This window comes from Zonotrichia albicollis, chromosome 2, assembly GCF_047830755.1.
Source record: "Zonotrichia albicollis isolate bZonAlb1 chromosome 2, bZonAlb1.hap1, whole genome shotgun sequence".
Classification (NCBI taxonomy): Eukaryota; Metazoa; Chordata; class Aves; order Passeriformes; family Passerellidae; genus Zonotrichia; species Zonotrichia albicollis.
Genome location: NC_133820.1, coordinates 78,256,239 through 78,273,341, shown reverse-complemented (window position 1 = coordinate 78,273,341; position 17,103 = coordinate 78,256,239). Strand labels below are relative to the sequence as shown.

The window sequence follows — 17,103 nt, the reverse complement described above, 5'->3', positions numbered from 1 at the left end:
TCTTCTTGCTCATTTCATATATTTCCATTTTTGCAATAAGGGAAATCAAGGATTTACAGGAGACATTCCCAGTAATGACTTTTCCTTGATTCATCTGTCCCAGGTGATACACATTAAAAACAAAACTTAATTCCACAGATGATTATTTAGTTCAAGACTGGACCATATTTTCTGATTGTGGTATTGAATCATATTGCAAAGGCAACCTTAATTCTGTCATTTCCCATATCTACTTTGTACTCTCAACATATAACTAAAGCAGGGGGTTTTTAAGAAAAAGGAAAGAAGAAGCAAGAAATACAGTTTTCATGTCTTTCACTTTAATGTATTCAGCTCAATCATCATACAGCAGTTCAGAACTTTCAGATCTAGCGCAATATGTAACCCTACAACACAAATGTAACTGTAAGAACATATTGTCAATGTAAATCAGTCATTATAGGGTGACAGGCTTCAGAAAAAGTTTAAGAAACAGTTAATAGCAGGCAAGTCATGCCAAATGTCAGGACTCTTTGTGTTCATTTCCAATATTGGAAGGAGGATTTCCTTTCATCATAAACTCCTTTTTCTCTGTCTCCTCCTTGCTGTGTATCCCTGTGTATCTGTCCCAGTTCCTTCTTCTTTTTTCCTCTTCCCTCCAATCCCATCTTTTGTCAATTGCTAATGTAGCACTTTTCCTTGCTCTACATTACATTACTCTTCTTTTTCCCCCAACTTCACATTCTTCCATCATTCTCTTCTGAGCTTAGTTTCATGCCGCCCGGATCATTCCCTTAATCCCAAGCTCTTTCTCTCTCCGTGACTCCCTGGCTCTGTCTGACCCTTCCTGTTGCCTCCTCCCCGTACCCAGGCATTTCAAGAGCTGCATTGGCATTCCCTGTTATCAGCCTTCCCTGCTGCAAACCCATCTCCATCTGTAGTGTCTGCTTCCCCCGTCATCTCCCTGGTCAGGCTCACATTCCCTACTGGTTTCAGTACATTTCTGTTTCTTTTCTTATGTGTACCTGCCTGGATACCAGGGAGGGAAGCACTGAGAGCATTCTGTTCCAGTTTCAGTATTTAGCATGACAATTGTAGGCAGGAGTGAGGAGAAAGAATTGCATGGAAAGAACCACTTCGTTCCTGAAGCACTGGAATAAAGCATGCTCAGTACACATGGGGTCCTTTATCTGCAAAACTCTACAAAAGCTTTCCAGTGGTTGAAACATTTTGCAGTACTTTCTTGGAACAAAGACCATATTGTCACAATTATACAAAATTTCAATTGTGTCTTTTTATTTGTAAATTATATTTTCTATACTTTGCTATGCACCATAGAAGAAATATTATATACAAATATATATTATATTCTATTATACAGTATATTCCATAATTAAACATATAATACCACCTCTTGCATCTTTCATGTTCTGGGGAAGAAATTCTTACTAGGGAAATATTTTCTTATTCCTCTGAAAAATATATCAGTCTCAGTATCTAAGCATGCCTGGGGTAATAGTCTTTTTATCCACAATCATTATTCAATTTACTGTGTTGAGCATGCTATGTAGTTTTATAACTAAGCAAACAAAGGTGGGAAAGCTTCAGTGCTCTGTAGGGAAGTGATATAATTGAAATACAAAGTGTAATTTCAGCATTTAAGAAAAAATTATGCAAGAAAATCATAATTAAAACTAAAGATTTTGTTTACTATTTATTATAAATAAATTGATACTTGTCAACTTGAAGTTATATCTAATGTTGCTATTTTTAAGTATCACTTTGAAGAGTAAGGAATAGAACTAATTTAAGCGTAGAGGATAATTGCATTTGTCAATAAGGGGGTATGTTCTGTTCTATTTTTCGTCGTGTAGCACTCATTTAGATTCACTTTTAGTGCATGTAAAGTCTTTTGTAAAATGGGAGCAATAATAAAAGGAATTTGAATACAAGACTATAAAAAGAAGCAATGCAGGGTATTTTAGGGTGTTGTTTGAGTTTTTTAAATACGGAGTAGATAACAGTTTGCTGCAATATCCATAAAATGCTAACAAATAGTCATAATAAATAATTCAAATTTGGGTCTCGGATGTACTTATGTATTTTTTTGAGCAATAGAAAGAGATAATAAGCTATTAGGAACTGGTGAAGACACTGGTTTTAAATGTTTTCTTTGCTTCTGTTTTAAATAATAATAAAGCAGATTATCCTCTTCTCCATACATATTGTAGGTTCACTAGATGCCTATGCCTAGCTCCCAATCCGGTTTCCCAAGACCCCCTCATCCCACACAAAAAGGTACCATACAAAGATAATGTTTTACTTTTATATACTGTTTTGTTAACAGACCTCTTACTAAGCTCTAGAACAATGACATTTACTGCCGCTTTTACTTTCTTATTTCCGTTGAATTTTCTTCTCCATCTGGTTACTTACCATGTATTTGCCTGCCTACATTATTATGTTTTCTTTTCCTCTATGTATCCCACATTCCCAATTTTCTATCTCCCAGCAGTTTCCCTCCAAGTTCTGTACCTTCATTTTCATTCTATTGAAACACCAATCGCACACATTATCTAAAATCCTCTAGAAGTATTCTAGTTCTGCACCATCTTCACCATTGACTGTTCTTTCCTTGTCATGTTCCTGTAATGTGTTCCTTTTGCCAAATTGCTCACACATGGTGTTGTGCTGTTGTCCCAAAGCTATTGTTGGTAAGAAGAGGAAGATTAATCAAATTTTCCCTCTTTCATGCTGCTATTTTTTGTCTTTTCCATTTATTTAAAGTACTAGCAATTGCCTCAGTTTCTTTCTTGCTTTCTTCCAAATAATTTCCAACTTCTGCATGCTGTCATTCCAGCTGCTCCTGAAATCAGCTCTATCATTTTCTCCCAAGTCTTTTTACCCTTCTCAGTTCCCTGAATTCTCAGTTCTATCTATTTTTTTTACCCCAAATGTTTGTTTTTGTTGCAAGAGGCCCTTTACAGTTTCTGCGTTCTCAAAGTTCTTCCATCCTGCTCACTCTCAGTCAGTTTTTTCCTCAGCTGTGCATTCTCCTCTAGCAGAAAATTTATCCTCCTTGTCCATTGGTCAGATTTTCACACCTTGGTTCCTTACTCTGCTGCAAGTATTATTTTTTTCTTCTAGCACATTATCAGCCTTTCTTCAAATGTGTCTATTATCTACTCTCTCTGTCCTTTAGCAAAAGGAACTTACCCTTTCTAAGCCCTTTTCCACTGACATCCTCCCTTACTTTAGTTCTCCACCTCTTCTCCAGGCTCATATTAACAGTTCAGTTAAGTGTAATGCTAAGTGGTTTCAGTTTATACCTTCCTGGTGTAGGAAAAAGACCCTCAGCTACCATGCTCACAAAACCTTCCAGGACCATCTGTCTTTTTTCCCTCCTAGAAAGGACAAGGCAGGAAATAGAGATGTTGAACAGATCCAGGAATAGAGTAAGAAAATAACAGCGACTCAGCACACTGGTCATCTCTCAAGTTTCTTTGCAGGCTGCTGAACGAGAACAAGAAAAAAAGTATTATTTAAATTTGCTGATTGCAAGTGTGCATTTTGCTGCCGAAATATTAGGAGAAAGCTGCCCTGCAGTTGCCCTCCACATTAATAAAAATTGCTTATATACAGCTTTAGTTTTTGCCCTGAAACATAACCTAAATTGTTTCTGCATTGGTTTGAAACTTGCTTAATCTATTGTTCAACAAGCAAAATTCACGTAATAATCTCAGCAACTGATAGTCCTTGATTCTTGCTTGTTATATTTGTGTTTGAAAGATGGGTATCTGAAGGACTTCCACAATGAAAAGGAACTTTTGGTCGTTCTGTGAAGCTTCTGCACACAGTTCTATTTCTGATATATAAATCTTGGACAAAAGCATGTGGAAATATGTGATGATATTTTTTATGACATCAAAAACTTTATTGGAAAAGGCCATTATCAAGGCTGTGAAGTCAAGCATTCCAAAATTAGGAAGTGGTAGAATTAAGGTTGTCTTCCGCACCTTTGTTCAACTGTCTGTGTATGTGTCATGATACAATCTTTAATTATGCGATTAGATACTGTATTTTTCACAGTACCTTGTCTCATTCAGTGCAGGGGACAAAAATATAGGTGAATAAAGGGATATCTATCCAATATTTTCTTCATCTTCAGTGGCCAGTGTGTCTTGTAATGCTTTATAAAATACTTGGTTTGTGTATAATATTTCCATAATTAGACATCATGCATTAGAGAATAGTTGTAAATTATTATATAAATTTCTTCCATATATTAAATCTTAATTTTGGAATTTCCTGACAGCTGAGGGCTTTGCTTCACTAATGCCCTAGGTAACTGTCTCTTGGGGTTGTCTTCTTAACAAGTAAACTACAAAGTTACAAGTTCCACTGTGAGACAGCATCTGAAAACCAAATGGAATTGAATTTTAAGATTCACAATGATAAAGCTAACCAAGCAGCTGATAACAAAATATGAGTGTGGCCTAAGGAATGACCATTTTGCTATGGCAGTTTTACAGATACTTGCTGACATAAAGACAATTTTGGGATACATTTTGTGCTCTTGGGCACAGAATCTTCCTTTCATTTTTCTTGAAACCTGTATCACCGGTAAGAGTGTCTCCATCAAGCTTTCTTTTTCTTGTCTCTCCCTCATTTCTGGATTTTCTATCAACATTAATAACAACTTCCAAATTTTCTAATTTCTTTCTTGATCCTTTTTTCCTCACACCTTTCAAGGCAAGTTTCTTTTTATATCCAGTCATAATTCCAGCCCCTAAAGTTTTGACATCTTCTGCCTAATACTCTTGCTAATCAAGATCCAGATGTCTCAATACTGACTCATAGTGTTGTATCCATGTGCCACATGTCCGGTTGCTCACTGCAACTTTTCCTTCTAAGAAACCTCATATGACTTTGCTTGACTTTCTTGTCATGTGTTCTGTTTCCCCTCTTTTCTTGTACTCTCAACCACTGGGTTCTGTTCTTGTCTAATAATGTAAATAATTCAGTCCCCCAACTTCAGTCGCAGTTATTGTCAGCCAGTCACTTTTAGTACTTTATTTCTCAGTGTCTTCCAGTGCCCTGATTTCTGTGTTTCTTTGTATGTATTTAGCCAGTCTCAGTCACTCCCCCAGTCATATTTTCTGTCCTTATTTCCAATTTCAATCACATCAGACTTGTCCTAATTTCTGTAAATCTTGAGTATTTTTATGAGTTTGTGTTTTTAGACTTAGAGAAGATTACTGTTGGCTGCTGATCATAGAGAGGATGCATTTTCCAGTGCATGGGTACTCTTAAATTAACTAATGATATTTTATAAATAGTTTTCAATATCCTCAAATGACAGAACATGTATTTCTTTTCCAGAGATATCACTAGTCTTTGCATACATTTAACTAAGATGTCTTCTCTTTAGTATTTTCTTCATTTATTTTCTGCATGATATTGACTGTGATGACTGGTGCTAAGTACATTTCCTTTATCTTGAGAGTCCTTTCAAGAATTGCATCTTTCCCTTAGAGCTTCTGTCTCCTATCTCTGCATTTCTGTCTGTTCCTTTCCACATCCCCCTTTATCAAAAGCATTATTTCATTTTGCATCCCTAGCTGCCTAAGGATGAGGTCATCCATCTGTATAATGCCATGTAAAACAATGGACATATGTTCTCTAAAGTATTAATTGATTGAACCTAAGTAAAGCACCTGATTCTTCATACATTTTACCACAATTTTCTTGCCTTTTTTTCTATATTAAAACTCTTGGAACTTCTAAATGTTGCTCTATGTGTATCAACTTCTAAATTCTGCATCTTTATTCAATTGACACTTGCTCATTAGTTATTCTGGTTTTATCACCACTTAGTAAGTACTATGGGTTTGCTGTTACTCATTTAGTATTGCATGGGACTTCTAGCAGAAAGGTGCTTGGGTTTAGTATAGAGCTAGAATTCTCAAATGAATGTATTAGGTCATTTGCAGAATGAAAATACATTTTCATTTTTGCATGTGACATTCCTTCTTCTCTGTCGACCCATTTCAACACTGTTTCAGCTTCCCCTCTATTGTTGCTTTCTCATTTTCCTTACACCTCTGTTTCACCTCCTCCCCTGCCAAGTACTACTTCTGAATATCCCAAATATTTCTTAATATGTCACTTCTTTGACCTGCAAGGCAATGTGTGTCTGTGATCTGGAGCCATGTGGCTGCTGGCTGACTAGGAGGCGCATGCATTCTGAGGGATCAGTGACAAGCCAGGAGATATGCATTTTCTGCTGGGCATCTTGTTGCTGCCTCTTGGCAGCTGGGCAAATCAAACAGTACATGATGCTTCTCAGCAGCTGAAGGGCCAAACAAATGGTTTTTCAAACTGCAAGAGACCCACAACCCACCTGTTGTACAGGCCTGCTATAAAGGTTGAACATTTCAGCAGGGAAAAGAAGTCAGGAGCTGGAAACAAAGCTGTCAGAAGCCTGGAAGGCAAAGGGATTTTTTTTTTCTAGATATGTTGAATAACTGCCCAAGGAAACATCTGCTACTTAGCTAGGCTGTTTATGGAAACAAACAGCTGACTATTCTAGATCCACAGAAATATAGAAAGGTTCTGTGAAGCAGCAATGACAAAACAGTGGACTGACTTGTTTGGAGATGAACATTTCTGTGATTTTTAGGTCACTTAGCCTGTTATTCCATTAGGCTGAATTAAAAAAGCAAAACAAAAACAAACTAAAAGAAAAAGAAAATAAATTTTAAAAAGCCAAAAAACAAACAAGCAAAAATCCTAATCATTTACATTTAATTTGCCAATAAAAATTCTTTTATTCAGCTTAAGAGTCAAGAAGCACTTTGAAGCTCTGCCAATGTGAAATAACATGTCTTGTGAAAATGTGACTTTCAGCAGTCTGATGGATAGATTTTGCATTTTTCTTTTTTGCCTGTCTGATTTTCAGGTTTCTTCATTAAATTTTCCATTTTTAAGGTTTCTAAAGATCAGTAAGACAACTGGTCTCAGTCTCTACAGTTTTGGTTAACTGCATGCATAAGACAAGACTGTCTCTGTATTGTGACTGTTGTCCTTTGGGTTATTCTAGCACCTCTCTGGGTAAGAGTAGTTATTTGAGGTAACAGAAAGATGTGGGAAAGACAACAGGACGGAGCAAAGCCATAGTGACCCACTGGGGAGTGATATCTGCTGTTTTGTTATTGATTCTTCTCTGCATGCCAGAGTTTGACAAACAAATTGATGCATTGGTGAAAACGTATGCACATGCACTGTTCAATTATAGAAGCTAAAGGATAGTGGGTTTTCTGCATTGCTCTTCTCTTTTGTCTTTCTTATGCTCAAAAGAAAATTTATTTTCAGACCTAGTGATGGTCTTAATGGTGAGACACCGTTAAAATATTGGTGTCTAACCCTCAGTGACATTTAGTGGAGCTGCCTTACTAACTCCCTTTGGATAGTCCACCTGATTCTATTTTATTTTTGTTCAGTCTTAATAAAATATTTGCTGGTTCAACACTGCTCTTATTTGCAGTAACACATAATTCTTCATTTTCCTTTTGATTAGTGCCTTAAACTTCAGCTGCTTTTTGACTTCACTGTGTAACACCTTGTATTAATGTCAGGGTCATGCACTTATTATTCATGTGAATAGTGCTATTCACTTCAATGAAATTATATACATAATAATAAATAACAACATTAATCTGTGTGCACCACCTTGAATTTCATTACTGTTGCAGAAGATACATCTCTGAAAATAGGTTCTCTTAATTTTTATACATTTTAGAAAGAGCTTGGCTCTCTCTATGCACACTAATTTAAACATTTTATTTCCCCTCAGCCTTTCTAGCTTTACCAGCTCACAAGTTTTAAAGACACTTGTTTTACTGATTTTTTTTGGCTTGACAGACTATCCAATATAGTTTAGCTTTTAAACCTAGATTCTATAGTAGACATTTAAAACATCTCTTGCTAGTTCATCTGTCTTTTACTGTTGATGCTGGAATACTTGATGAGGAAACAGATGTTAAAGATTTATTTTGTTTCATATTTCATTGACCATGGATAAATACTGAAATTATCTTACAATGCATGGAAACCAAACAGCAATAAGTAAGTTCCCTATCCACCTGCCCAGGAGTCAGCACTTTGGCAGGTTTTCAACCCAAGCTAATCAATTAAAGACAACATTGATTAACTTAAACAGAAGGTGATATTGATTGCAGGCAGTAACCTATAAATAGACAATTGTTTCATAGTGTTCATAGGTCGTTGTTAGCTACACCTTTAAACTTCAAGGTACTTAATCCTATTACCTATTACCCAAAAAGCAAAGGAAAGGCACAGAGTGAATATACAGTTATATATATGTTGCAAAGTACTCTTATTCAACTCTCTCATTCAACATATACTCTTACATAAAAAATTTCATATTTTATTTGAAATTGCTATCTATTGCAATTTACATCTCATTTTATAGCTGTGTGAATATGGAGCTGATGGAAATCAGATATGTTCTTGACTTTTCTACTGAGATGAATGGTTAATCAATCAGATCTTCTTCCAACATTGTGCTTTAGTTCACTTTTAAAGAAACTGTATGTAAAATTAATGACTAAGCATGAACAGAGTCAAGTGGGAAAATTCAGGACAATATGAATACTAAAAAGACCCCACATTGTGTTCCAGAGGCTTTATATAGAATTGTTTTGACTTTCATTTTCATTCATCCTACATGTTCATCTTACTCAAAGAGGGAAGGATAGGATAGATGAATTCTTACATAATAGACTTCTGGGGTCACCCCAGTTGTCTTGCTGCCTGGGAAGGTTGGGCACTGCAAGGCACCATCTCAGGTATTTTTGTTTCCCAGAAGTACTGTGTTGCCTTCATCTTCTCCCTTAGAAGGTGACTGAAACCCCTGATCAGGCAGGTAGAATATATATTTCTAGTATAGTCTCATCAGCTAAAAAAAAAATAGCATTTTCCCTTTTAGAGAAAGAACTAAAAGGCTTGATTTTTTATAAGCCAGGATGAAAAATGGATTAAAACAATGTTGTTTCAGTCAAACAGTATTTCTATAGCCTACCATGAAACAGGTGTAAATAAAGTGGATTTCTAGTTCATTCACAGCTTAACTATAATGCTGAATGTTCTGAGGTTGGTTGTGGAGCTAGAGCTGCTGGCTGGAAGCTGTTTATCAGTATTTGCCTATACTGATAGGCAATGTGTAGGGAGCTGTCTCTTTTTCTTATGTTCTGTTTTCCCTCCACCACATTTACTACATCATAGACAAGTGCTGGAAAGAAACATCACATCATGTCATGTTAAGATATGTCATAAAGAGGATTGTTTCTTGGCATTAGTTTTTTAAGCTCTATAAAGATTTAAAATTTCCTAATGTTTGTGTATTATACCCATATAAATGAATTTCATCTTTCAGTATTACTGTTGCATTCTTCTATTAAATCCTTAAGACCTCACCATCAACACATGTCAAAATATTTAGTGATTTGGGGGTTTTTTAATAGATGCACTTCCCCTGTGACTTCTGTGAAGAATGAGGGAGACAGCTCTTGCACCAAAATAACAGCAATATTTTCAGTTCTTCTGAAAATGCTGTGCTTTGGAGAACTAGTAATGTAGACTAGTAGCCAGGAAGTTACTTTATCCATTTAGCACACATAAGAGGATATCTATTAGACAGGGAAATCCATATGTCCTTCCTGAAAGGTGCTACAGCTTGAGTAGGTAAAAAGAAGCATCCAATCCAGATAATATTTCAATTTAATATTGAAATAACTTGAATTTCAAGTTAATTGAGACTTAAACCATTAAATACAAATAGTCACCATCCTATTCAATAGCCTTTTTTGACTATCAGCCGCCATCTGCATCAAAGAAGAAAAATTTTCTAAGCAAGCTCTATGTGAGCTAATCTACCAAGGCAGATTTTCTATCTTATCCCTGCATGTCTGAAACTCTGAAATCAGGTTTTCAGAGAGAAGTTAAGATATTCTTATCTAAACATTAATTCTTGCACTATTTTAAAAGTTATTTGCTTGTCCACAAGTAGATGACTTGTGCTGTTTGAGGTGCTGCAGTGCATCTGTGAGATCTGCATCATGCTTCCAAAACATCCAGGCCTTTCTGGAGCAGCAGCTGGAAGCAGCCTTACAGGATGTGGAAGTCTGACTCAAGTCATAGCAGATGTTGAACCAAACCCCTTTTGCTCATTTAGAATGCCTTTGAACATACGACATTCTACACTTGGGTAGTATTAATTTTAAATTCATAGTTTATTGTATATATTGAATAAAAATATATTTATCACTGTGTTAATTCTAAAGAGAAGGCCTATGCTACTCCTATCATTTTTACACACAAACATTCATGAGATAATTTCTCTAGATCTCGCTCCCCTGTTATTTGTGGACTAGCTTGTATTTAACATAGCATTTGACTGAGACAGGAAAAAGTCAAGTAGGGAGAAGAAGTTGTGGGTGTTTATTTAATTATTTCTAAAGAATCTCAAACTGACTGACTTTTAAAAGGATCTGATAATATTTACCATGTGTGACTCAAAATCGGCTCCTTGGCCAAATAGATAAATGGTCCTGGATATGGCAGCCCTGAACTTTGCTAATGTGTATTAGCATATTCTCATACATTCTCTGTTCTTTGGAACATCTTTGACTTCTACCTGTACATTCAATATTAAAATCTTTTCATAGCTACGTACTTTTTCTTTTTGATTTGAAACAAACAATTCATTTTGGCCATGAAGCTTGCAAGACTAATCATATTTTAAAAATAGGTAATGAAGCAAAGTTGGTCTTTAGCAGACATTCAACAGAATGTATTTATTAAGTGTATATATCATTTCAACTGCTAGTGTAAATAAGTATATTGAAACAAAACAAAATCAGGCATCAAGCTGAAGGAAAGGGTGTTTGTGCATAGTAGTTCTGATAAACTATTTAAGGGCAGATTATTAATGGGAAAACACTAAGTTTTTAACTCTTAAAAAATTAGCTAGTCCAAAATTAGTTTGTTAAATTTTGGTTATTTATTTTCAGAGGAAACTTAAACTATTATAATGTTTCTGCATGAATTTCAGTTTTAGTAAATAGATACTTTTTATTTGTGCTACTGATTCCAATTTGCAGCCTTGTGGCTGTCTCAGATAAATTGTTTTGAGCCATGCCAAGAGTAACTGGAAATCTACTAAAAATTTTTTCATTGTAATATCTGAACAACTTTGCAGTCTTTAATGGATTTAGTCTTCACATCAGGAAATACTCCTGTGATGCAGAACAAAGCAATTATCTTTATATATAGAGGGGCTAAGGAGCTTGATCATGGATATATCAGAAATCTGTGGTATAACCGAGACTGAGCCTAAATCTTGCAAGAGCTCAAGATTTTATTCTGCCCTTCATGTTTTGCCCTCCCTTTTATATATTCTGTCATGGTTTCTCATTGTACAGACATATGGAAAACTAGATGGAATTTACCAACTTGAATATCAGGGACAGGATTTATGTCCCAAAACTCCATGCTAGCGGAATACATGGAGCACATCATCTGCGCCTGCTCTGCACTTGCTCAGACTGATAGCTAACCTCTGTGAATATCAGGGTAATGACAAAGTGCACCTGGTCTAAGTGTTTTCAAGTCTTTTCTATGTTAGACAAAGCTTTGAAAATACAATAACATATGCTGCCTACCATTATTTGATTATGACTTGATTTTGTATGAGTCATAGTCATATACCAAGTTGACGCTGTGTATTTATCTTTTGTAAAACACAGCTGGCATAAATTCTAAATTCTGGTACTTCTACATAAATATAACCAGTTTGGTTAAAACACGTTTCATAAAGACATTTCGAAGGTTTGAAGCTACAGTAGTGGAGAATTGATTATTTAATTAGTGTAGGTTCCATCAGCTTCCTAACCCAAAGTTGCACTGAACTTTTTTTCTTCAGCTTTCTTGTGTACACAGAAGCTCAATATATACCTGCTATACTTTTACTCATAGAAGTAAAAATAAACCAGTATGAGCTTTTTGTGTTTTAGGAGCTGAAAGCCTGTGTGCATTACTACACTGTCCTTTTAATGTTTCAGTCAAAACCAAAAGAAGATGTAACATTTAATTGAATCTGAGCTATCAAATGCAAATCTGTCCACAAGTGTGTTATGGCAGCAGCGATGTTTTATGTGAGAAAGTATTTTAATGCATTTCTTTTAAGAAGTAAACTGATCTCTTGCCAGCAGTGGGGCAAGAGTATTCATTAAATCTTTTGTTATGATCATCCCTACCTATGTCCCCTACAACAGTATTGAAATTACCGTCCCATTCATGAGCAGGTAAACTAAAGTTATTGAAGGAATGTAACCAAATGATGTCACTTTCCTTGAAACTTAACACAAAATTCTGAGGGGAGATAATGACTATGAGATGTTAGTAACTGTGCTGGTAAGTGCTTTTGATTTGTATGGGAAGTTATATATGTCCATGAACCTGTATTTCATCACATTATGGATTCAGGCAGCATTCTTGATCTCAGGTCTTTCTGTCAGACTCATCTAAAAATCCAGGCATCAGACCTAAAGTGCTGTAGTGAGTTCATCTTGTAAGCATTGCATGAGGGTCTTCTTAAATGTGGACAGCACTGTGAGGATGCTTATTTGGAAGTATCACTCCAATTTGAAGCATTTTGATAAGGAGTAATGCACAAGGTGAAGGGTAAGACAAACCTTTCAAGTATTGTGTTTCTACTTGTTAAAAGGGAAGAGCCAGTGAAGGAATTAGAAGAGAGTGACAATTCAAAGAAGTAGACTAGGAAAATTTTTTTGCCATACAAATTTGTTTATACAACTGAGACAGAAACTTTAGTAGGTGAGATATGAAGAGAAACATCATGTGAATTTATATCTAGAAAGAGGGATAGGAGAATGAGGGGCAGAGACTTTTTTGACAATAAATTTAGACACTGTCTTGTAATGAAGAGTCAGAAGTTACAAACAAACAGGATACCTTGATTTTGAACTTTACCGACAGACAAGATTAAAAGAGTAGTTCATAGTGACTAAGAGTAGTAGTAGTGGGGAAGATGAGGAGGAATCTGAAGAGGTGAATGATTAACAGCTCTGTTTTCTCAAACGAAGATTGTCAGAGCAGCGACACATGCACACAGAGGATCAGAAAAGCAGACTGAGGTTTGATGTCAGACAGAAGAGAACAGACCTGGAGTACAAAGGGCTGTGTCAATTGTCAACATGGATTTGGTGACTGAAATTCAGTTTATGGATTAGACTACTCAGATACAAAGTATGGGGAGAGAGACGGTGTGAGAAAGATCACAGCCCTCAGAAATTAAAACAGAAAGTTGAGAAAGAAGTAAAAAATGTAAAACTGAGAAGTTAGCAATGTGGAGGGAGAATTAAGATCCCAACAAAGGGTAAACAGCATTTGAATGACAAAAGATTTTTAGGAAATGCTAGTCTAGAATCTACCAGATATGATATGAGGTGTTAGTTCTAATATGTGTTTGTATAGAAATTGTTAACACAGACACATTTAATAAAAGTTTCAAAAGATCAGCTGACTAGCAACAGAAATAAGGGTCAAGGAAGAAGTCACTTCCTAGAATTTTGCAAGAATTGTGTTCATTCATCCACATATTTGACACATTCTTAGCCAGTTAGGAACATGGACATACTGCATCCATGTTGTTAAGCAATAGGTAGTTGTAAGAAGGTTTCATAGATTTTAACTTTTTATCGGTACGTCCCTAAAGACGTTAGGATTTTTATAATGAATTATTACAGTGTGAGTTCTAGACATTTTATTGGGTAATTTTGCTAAACCTCTGTGGTAGTTGCACTTAAGGATTTTGTTAATTGTGGTTATCAGCTTTCAATAAATGTTAACACATGGCCACGTTTTGCCTCCTTGTATTTAAAGAGAAAAATCTCTATTTCTGTCAGATGCTTCTGTCAGATTTTCCACCTAACTGAAATAAGAAATAAATTATATCAAGTCATTGCATTTTAATATCTGATTCTAGATAAAAGGTGTGTAGACAGCAAAACTTTCAGAGGGAGGTGCCTTCAGTTGGAACTTGGCAAACCTGCAGGGGAGGGAGAAGTTAATATTTTAAAGGGACCACATAGTCTTCCATTACCTTTAATCCTGCAACAAGCTAAGAAGTGTAGAGTGTAAGTGAGCAGATGTTCTTAACAGCCTTCTAGCAGCCTGTTTTTGTAAAGAGTGCCAGCTAGTGATTTTCACTGCTTGTGGAAAACCAGCTTTGTGCTGGGGTAAGTGTGAAGGAGAGCAAGTGAAAATTCCCCACTGTGTACCTTGTAAAATGAGTGTGTGTATATTCATGTTATGGAAAAAGAAAATTATGTTGTCGGATTTGGAGAGGATAACGCAACTCCTTTGCTAGAGCATTTTTACTAAAGGAGCTTAAGCTGCAGAAAAAACGCATTATACCTTGGGTATTGCATGTAATAAAATGTTATTTAAATGAAAGATATTGAAATAAAAGTTTCAATTTAGGAACTTGAGTGTATTGTTGTGAAAAGCCTAGTCAGTTAGGTTTATAGCTTCATCTTTTCACAGGAAGAAGCGTAGGGATTCCTCGTGCTTTATGCAAGTACAGTAGGTTTTAGATAACAGGATCAGGTCCACAATTTGCCTTTCTTAAAACCTACAATAAAAAATGAAAATAAATACTACCACCACACAAACTACAAAGGTGAAAAAATGCTGTATGTTGCATTTTCGTACCTCCTGTGGCTAGGGACAGAATGCAGACATGCCACAATAATGTTTTTTATTTCTACTGTTCAAACCATATTAATGAGAACATCATTTTGGAGAACTAATTATTTCTATTTGTCTTGTGTCACACTTTCTAATTCCCCTATATTAGCACAGCCAAAGCAAATTAATTGCTTTTCCAGCAGTTGAACCTTGTCCAAGAATGAGCTCACATTCCCTTCCAGTTCTGCAGTTTCTAGGAGTGCATTGTGTCAAAAATTTCTCTTGATACTAAACACAGCCCAGAGAATATCTTTGCAGATTTCTGTTGCTGCTCACTTGATGAAATTTATAAGTTTAAGTGACCCACTAGGAAAGATAAAGTTCTTAGCTGCAAGATTATACATCAAAACAGTTAAAGTGAAATTAAAATTAAATGAATGAATCTCACTGAAGCAAAAAAAGCAGTAATTAATGGTTCCCTTAATTGTCTTCATAAAATATTTGCATGGGTCTAATTTGCATAATTTGCATGTATTAATTAATCTTTCAAAGGAATTTTGTGCTGAGAGAAGCCAAAAAATCTCTTTGTTTTATTTAACATCTAATGAAATATTTATCTTCGTTAATGAACTTCTCATCTTCATTAAAATAAAAATTGCACAAGTTTGTATGTTTTAAATGTTTTTATAATTGAAGTATACAAAAAAAAATTTCTTCAGACCTACAGTATCTGAAAAACAAACACATTATTTCACATTCTGTGTCATTTTGACTACAGCAACATTTAAATTTGGAAAAACCCTATTCCCTCCACCAAAACTTTTCAAGGGTTTCAAAATTATTTCAGTTTTATTCTTAATTGATGATAATTTTTGGGTTTTTATATTTTACAAACTGAGATGACAAAGTAAAAATTTTGGTATTTTTTATTATTGTCAACCTGTGATACTTCAGAGATTTTATGTAACAGATGTAATGCACAGAAAAAGAGACTAGCATCATAGGTTGGAGTTTAAAATACTGCAGGAGTTTGCACATGATATGGGGTTAGTTTATGCTCTACAAGACTAACAGCTGAGGAAAAAAGAAACAGTTTGTGAGTTACTACCTGGCACTTAATGATTGAACTTGGAGTAAGCCTGATGAGTGTAAGTTACAAAGGACGGTTCTCGCTGCCGTTATCAGCAACTTGGAGACAGTATCCAAAATAGCCAGATATGCAGAATGGGAATGTGCAGTGGGAAAATAAAAATCATCAGTATTGAAGTTTGGTGCAAAATCTGAATATAGAACTGCAAGGAGATTAGATTAATTTAAGAGCTAATTCTGTAAAAAATAACAGGTATAAAAGGACAATGATAGAGTGTTTTGGGAAAAAGGTGAAGGCTGTTACTTAAAATGAGGACCACCTAAAATCCCAAAGTAATCTATCAGCTACTTAATATTGCTGGAAATAGAGTCTGTGGAGAAAGAAGACAAAGTCTAGTTAAAATAGTGTCTATACAGAATGTTAAAACTGTGCTTAGTAAGACAGGTGAAAAGGAGTTTCATTCACTTCAAGGATGAGTACAACATTATTGGAATAATGAAAATATACTTGAAATAAGGAAATGATTGAGGGTTTATAATTTATAAGAAATTATATTTGCACAGTGAAACAGCACAATGGGATTTTTATTCATTTTCAATATGCCTGCATTTGCTTAAATCCTTGAACAAGTTTGTAAACACGTTAATGTGTTTGCATTCATTTTAGGCATGCAATACCTGAGAAAGCCAAGCCTGCAGAGACCAAAAAGTAGGTGCTCTTTAAGAGTGCTTTAGAATTTAATAAACAGGATGCTTAAGCTATCAAGATAGTATACAGAGTCATATATTCTTTACTACATTATCCTGTAATTTTTTCAACTGATAAGATATAGTGGGACTTTGCTGATACCATAATGGCAGTATAGATATTGCTCCGTGTTCTGAAGGTGTGGAATAGCTGCTGAGGCAATGTAATTATCTATAAAATACCCAAACAGTATCAGTGGGAGGGATATGTTCCACTTCACACATTTGTGGGGTAGATGTCTTCATCTGAGCTATTTGGCTGGACTCCTGTTAAAGTCAATGAAGAGTAATAGACACATCTCTCCCTTTGAAGAAAATGAATCACAACTTCCAAGTTTCTTCATTGATTATAAAGGGAGTCTGCTAAACCAGTTCAAATGCAGCTATGTTCAGTGCAGGTGTCTGAAGTTAATGTGATGAATTTCATGTGTTGTGTATATTCCTTTTTGCTTGCCTCAGAATTCCAGCATCAGTTGTGACAGTAATCACACTAGA

The 17,103-nt window shown here is 35.4% G+C and overlaps 1 protein-coding gene across 6 annotated transcripts in view; it reads left to right on the top strand.

Moving 5' to 3' along the window:
• Positions 1–17,103, top strand: part of DACH1 (dachshund family transcription factor 1) — a 355,736-nt gene that overhangs the window by 319,589 nt on the left and 19,044 nt on the right. For 2 of the 6 annotated variants that reach the window (XM_074535517.1, XM_074535520.1), the window contains one exon: positions 2,211–2,277. The exons of the other annotated variants lie outside the window; for them this stretch is intronic. In XM_074535517.1, coding sequence (XP_074391618.1) covers positions 2,211–2,233 — 23 coding nt within the window. In that variant the 3' untranslated portion in view covers positions 2,234–2,277. The remainder of the gene's footprint in view (positions 1–2,210; positions 2,278–17,103) is intronic. 6 annotated transcript variants of the gene reach the window in all.